The following is a 6506-nucleotide window of genomic DNA, read 5'->3' as shown; positions in this document are numbered from 1 at the left end:
AAAAAAGCATTCTAGTAAAAGATTTATGTCTCTTAAAATCTTCCTAATCTTACAAGTAACGGATTAGGCTCCGGATCCTCTACACCCAAAATCCTCTACAACTGTGTGCCTACCAATAAGGGAACGCCATGTGTTTGCGTTTAAACATATCAAAATCATACGTTTTTAATATATTAAAGTTGTTGAAATTGAAAGATTTTCACGGAGATAAAAAAAGGAAAATATTTATCCTCCTTCAACGATGTTGATGGAGGTTACACTATGGACGAAGTTCAGGAGAATAGAGAAGACTATTTCAGTATCTGCACATTAGGATTGTCGCCATACCAAACGCCAGTGATGCTGATGGTTGCGACGTACACAAGAAATCCGGACCTGCTGCTTAAGCATGGACATGAACTATTCCATTTTCTATCATTAAAATGAAGTATTCTTTTGTGATTCATTGTAAACAGTAAGCCTTTAGCATGCAATATGAACACCTCTCTTTTGTCACGACATGAGCTTTGGATGCTTTATAATGGATATTATGTCAATGACTTTGCATACTGATAAGTTAAATGTTTCATGGCTTTCTATATTTTGGTTTTTCAGTCCATAGTATTGGAAAAATGACTTTTAGCAAATATTCGTTCGCAGTATCAGTACAGATGTTCATAGTTACGACTGAAATTGAAAAATGAATACTATGGCATTTATGTAAATCAGAGGCATCAATAACATACGGAATTTCACATAGGGAAGGAATCAACATAAAATGAAAGAGGAGAAACCCATTCTTACGGAAGTAGGAGGTTTGAAAACATGTTTTAAGATGAACAACAATTGTGACATCAGAGATTCTTGTGCACGGACTACGGGATAAGTGAAAAGAGATAATTGAAGAAGGATATATATTTTCCTTTTTTATCTCCGTGAAAATCTTTCAATTTCAACAACTTTAATATACTAAAAACGTATGATTTTGGTATGTTTAAATGCAAACACATGGCGTTCCCTTATTGGTAGGCGCACAGTTGTAGAGGATTTTGGGTGTGGAGGATCCGGAGCCAACGGATTATTATTATTAATAGCATTGACAACTAATTCAGCATCACCAGCAATGTGTATCTTGTCTAGCTCCATAGATTTGGCCCATTTTAATCCCTCCAGCATAGCTTTGCATTCTCCAACCTCAGCGTCTATCACTCCAGCTGCATAGGTTCCTTTGAACCCTGTACGATTACCTGAAGAATTTGATAGATCCTACGGACGTTACATAGTACCGATATTGTCCCCACTTTCACCACCTTTGGCCAGACAGGTGTGGGGTTTTGATCGAAAAAGGTCTCGGTACTATGTAGGGAGATTCCACACCTTATTAGTCTCCACCTAGAACTCTGCATATCCCATGTGGGACTAATCTCATGGGCTTGGGTCGAGCCAAATCCCCAACAATCTCCACCTTGGCAAGATCCAAGTTATCTCACCAACTATCGTTGTACGATCACCGTTATGCAACATCTTGAGGTACACCTTACTCCTTCATGCCCACAACTCCACATTGATTGGCACCACTTAGGTGTACTGCATGCCAACTCAATCTACCGTACACAATCGCCATCCGTATACTACCGTCGAACCTGGTTACAGTCAATATGCGTCCTTGAGCCTTGGCCGCCACTTCGAGCTTGCTCCACCTGAGTTAGAGAGGGAGACGATCTAACTCCACCATGAGCCCTAGCTTCGGCTTGCCATACTCCATCCGAGTTAAAGTGTTCTGCACCACCTAACTCCACCTTGCGCACCTCATCCTTCCTTAGGGTTGATATCCATAACCATTCGATCTCTTAGTAGCCCTAGCTCTGATACCATTTGATGGATCCTACAGACGTTACATAGTACCGATATTGTCCCCACTTTCACCACATTTGGCCAGACAGGTGTGGGGTTTTAATCGAAAAGGCCTCGGTACTATGTAGGGAGATTCCACACCTTATTAGTCTCCACCTAGAACTCCGCATATCCCATGTGGGACTAATCTCATGGGCTTGGGTCGAGCCAAATCCCCAACAGAATTAAGTAAGACAATTCCAGAACCACACTCATTAGTATCCAGATCAAAAGAGGCATCAACAAATAATTTGAAAGATTCGGTGTCTTCTCTAAGGGTGGTGTGCAAGTGATCGTATTCATGATTTTCAAGATATGCAGATGTTGGTTGTGATCTAGAAGGATTAACTACTCTATCCTGCACAGAAGTATTAAAACTAAGCAGTTGATACTATATTCCAGAAGAGGTGTTAATAGGGTTAAGGGATTTATCTTGAAGATGCAGTCACATCTTTCCTTCCAAATTATTCAGCATCCAACCATTAACAACTCTCTCCAGTTTTGAATTTCAGCTGCACCAGTATGTTGAACATCTAGAAATCAAGATACGATCTAATCTCTTGCAATCTGACAGTTACTGATAACTTGATCAATATTTATGTTTAACAATCTCCAGACTGCTTTGGCATGCTTGCAACTTATTAGCAGATGGTAAGGAGTTTCTTCTTCTTGTGCACAGATTTCACAATGAGTTTCAATGTCCTGCATAGATTGAATCAATCTCATTCTTGTAGGAACAATGTCCTTCAGAAACTTCCAGATAAATAACTTAACACGATGTTGTAGTTTCATCTTCCAGAGAGATTTCCAAACTGATTTTGGAACCACATTTAAAGATGTTTGGTGATGAACTCTGACCTCCATCAACTTATTGTAAGCACTCTTGACAGTAAACTTACCATACTTTGAAGGCATCCACCGAACAATATCATCTTCTTGAGTAGACAGCTGCATTCTTTTGATTTTCTCAACAGTGACAGGAATGAATAAAGTGTTGAGAAGAGGAATATTCCATTCATTAGTATCAGGAAGGATCAATTTACTAACAAACACATATTGAAGATGAGAAGGATGAAGAGGCTCAACTTTAGAGTATAACCCAATAATCCATCTGTCAACCCAAATTTTAGTACCTTTACCATTATTCACCTCCATTCAATAATTCTTCTGAAGTATAGACAATCCTTGTTCAGTGCCTTTCCAAGTCCAAGATGAGTTGTTTCTTTCAGTTATTAAATGTAGAAAATATTCTTTTTTAAAATATTTGGCCTTCAAGAGTCTAGACAATAAGTGATCCGAATGTTGACATATTCTCCAAGCTAGTTTAGTGAGGAGAGCATGGTTTAGCATTTCCAAGTCCCTAAAATCTGAACCTCCCAATTTTTTTGACAAGCACATGTTCTGTCATGCTATTAAATTTAAGCCTCTGTTAGACTTATACCCCCACCAGAACTTTCTTTGTATAGTATCTAGTTTTTTGAGAAGTTTTTTAGGCATCTTAAAGGTACTCATCTGATACTTAGGTATTGCATTAAGAACTGCTTTTAACATTGTAGTCCTGCCAGCTTGATGTAAGTTAATACCTTGCCAATTACCCAATCTTCTTTCAAAAGCAGACTGAATTTCTTTAAAGGACTTGACTTTGGACCTTCCAATCAGAAGAGGTGAACCTAAATATTTCTTATTTTCCTTCATAAGTTGAGCTCCCAAAATGTGACTGAGAGTATTGCAAATAGATGGATCCATATTATTGCTATAGAATACTGAAGATTTGTCAAAATTAATGACTTGAACAAATTGAGAACTAAAATCTTCCAAAATTTTAAGAAGATTATTCACACTGGTTAAATTAGCATGAGTGAAAATGAGACAATCATCTGCAAAAAGCAAGTGATTAATAGGTGGAACTCCTCTTGCAACTGTAATTCTTTTTACTTCATTTGAATCATGAGCATCTAATAAAGTTCTTGAAAACCATTTCATTGCAATAATGAATAGATAAGGAGATAGAAGGACTTCACACGCTCTGACCAGTAGGCAAATATGCCCCTTCAACAACAACTATATAATTTCTCTTATGTGGAGGAATACACTTTTCCATTCAAATTTACACTTGGAATGGTAAAGGGATCTCTAGCTGGCCCATTTCAGAGAAATGATACTAGCCAAATTCTTAACAAATGTCATATGCACGCGTCCTCCCCCCTCTCGAAAAAAGTCTTAATAAATGTCAAATGTCTATATTCTTGTTCATATAAGCACATGACATAATTTAAAGGTTTGGAAGAAATCCAAACTCGAGGTTTGATATATCTTCATTTTCTTCTACTGATCAAGAAAAAAAAATTAACCCCGACAGTGGTTAACATTTGACCGTCCTCCCAGTCTATCCCTTCCTCCTCTGATTCTTCTAAAGGAACATTCAAGTGTAGCTTGTAATGTTGATTTGCAGTTCATGTTGTTGGGGCATCTTCCCATTCAACGTCATTGTCGTCCTCCTCACATTTAGATTTCATTCTAACCTGAGTGAAAAGACGAGGGTACCCAAATATACCTCAATATAAAATTGTTCCACCAACAAGTCCTTTCTCCAAAAGTGATTGTCTATGGATTGAGTCGAGACAATACAACTAATCGGTTTACACTTCGTGTGATCGTCTATGGATACGAGATCGAGACAATACGACAATAGGATAACTTGTTTGATTGACTATGGATACAAGATCGAGACAATACAACAACGAAGTATGATTACTTGATAATAGGTTCGGACTTAACCAAGCACAATAGGATTTCTATCAAGTAAATAGGAATTAACGTTTGTGTATTTTACTTCTAATTATAATAAATCAATTATAATTGCGGAAATAGTAAAGTAAAAGACATGACAAGATTTTGTTAACGAGGAAACCACAATGCAGAAAAACCCCGGTACCTTGTCCAGAATTGAATACTCTCAGAATTAAGACGCTATACAAAATCTAAACCAACTTTGTATAGTTGAGACCAAGCAACTAAACCTATAGTTCACCTGGTTCCCTCAGTATCCCTGCGCCTCCAACTTGTAATAAGTCATGCACTTGGAACAATTCCTTTAGTTCGTATTCCAAATAGTAAAGGAACAACAAATCTGTTCGGTAAAAACTCTTTTCAAACAACGTGATATGAGTTTGACAAAAGGCTCTTCTGTTTATCACAATAAACTCCTTTGTCAGGTTCTTAGATCTGTCTATTCAACAACTACCAAAGTAATTGTTTAGACTATGCAATCAATATTATTAATTATAAAGAAATATATTGATGATGATCTACTCAACTAATCAATCAAGGTTATCACAAACATAAACCGATTATAGTTGGATCCCCAGCCGATCAAGTTTTGTGCACACCAAAGATTATGAACTCAAATAAGAAATCTTCTTTGTCTTCAAATCTTCTTAGATCTTCAATAAACACCTGCACACAAACAAATTGAATCTCTTGTGATCAATCACACACAAAATGGAGTTTGTTAACGATGGATTATTACAAGACGTCTTTAGATTTACAAACAGTTCTAAAGATCCCCGTCGACACTTCGATCTAGTTTGAGTGAATCTTATATCAGAAGAGAAGATTCTCAGGCATAAACAAACTAGGTGTAATCAAAGTTCAACAACCATTAGTCAATCAAATCAATCGAAAACTAATAATAAACTGCAATTATCTAGTTTCCCACCAACGGTACTCGTAGAGCTTCTCAATCCCAAAGAAGTCTTTAAAACGAGCGGTCGTAAGAGATTTCGCCTAATTAGGGTACTTTCCTCTCCGAATAGACGGCTCCACCAGTAACAACACAAATTGGTAGTTTTGCTGGCTCTGAGGATTAGTTTGCTCGAAATGCAAACTTCAATATTTATAGACCAAGGAAGTTTGGACACCAAGGAATTTCCAAAACCGAATATTCTCAAAAAATATGCAATAAAGCCAAAAACGATTTTCATAATTCATGGAAATGCACTGTCCAACTACTGACTGAAATCTCAGTAGAAAATCTCCAATTACTAAATGCACATTACTAATTTTTATTTTCTAAAGATATGCATTTAATTGCTGGAAATTAAAAGCATATAAAAACTAAAAAAACTTTAATTAAAAGATTCTCAGTTTATTTCGATCCGGGATTCTCCTTTAGTTATTAAGGAATATCTTTGAACAATAAAAGATAAGAATTATTGCACATGTTCAAAGTATGTCGAAATCTTTACTTTGTAAATCCTTTTTCATATTTACAATCTTGGAACCGATTTGCCACACTTCCAAACGAGTTTAAAATTGGATCATCTGAATTCCAAGAACTATGTGATTGACTATCCTATCAAATCACCATTAATGGGTTTCACGGTTCTACCAAAACACAAAGCTTCGGTTCTACCTCCATGTGGGTACTAGGATCGGTCATACTAGCTTTCCAAAAATTGGTTGACTAGGTACTAGGATCGATTACCACATAATTATCGTATTTTACTTGTGATCGGTTGCACAAGTCATATGATCGGTTACCAATTAATAAGACTTGTTGTACCTCTTACAAGGATCGATTCCACATACTTGTGATTGGTTGCACCTCTTACTAGGATCGGTTCCCCAATGTC

At 36.8% G+C, this 6506-nt stretch overlaps 1 protein-coding gene across 1 annotated transcript; it reads right to left on the bottom strand.

Annotated features, from left to right (window-relative positions):
- Positions 1 to 3276: 3276 nt before the first annotated feature.
- LOC113294369 lies at positions 3277 to 3855 on the bottom strand. Its single transcript, XM_026542760.1, has one exon. The coding sequence runs from the start codon at positions 3853 to 3855 to the stop codon at positions 3277 to 3279; it is 579 nt and encodes a 192-aa protein (XP_026398545.1).
- Positions 3856 to 6506: the final 2651 nt, after the last annotated feature.

This window comes from Papaver somniferum, chromosome 7 (genome assembly GCF_003573695.1).
Source record: "Papaver somniferum cultivar HN1 chromosome 7, ASM357369v1, whole genome shotgun sequence".
Lineage (NCBI taxonomy): Eukaryota > Viridiplantae > Streptophyta > Magnoliopsida > Ranunculales > Papaveraceae > Papaver > Papaver somniferum.
The sequence above is the reverse complement of the archived record's forward strand: the minus strand, read 5'-3'. Positions and strand labels throughout refer to the sequence as shown.

Excerpts from the sequence above, each read along its gene's own strand:
- LOC113294369 (XM_026542760.1), bottom strand. The coding sequence starts at position 3,855 with ATGAAATGGTTTTCAAGAACTTTATTAGATGCTCATGATTCAAATGAA.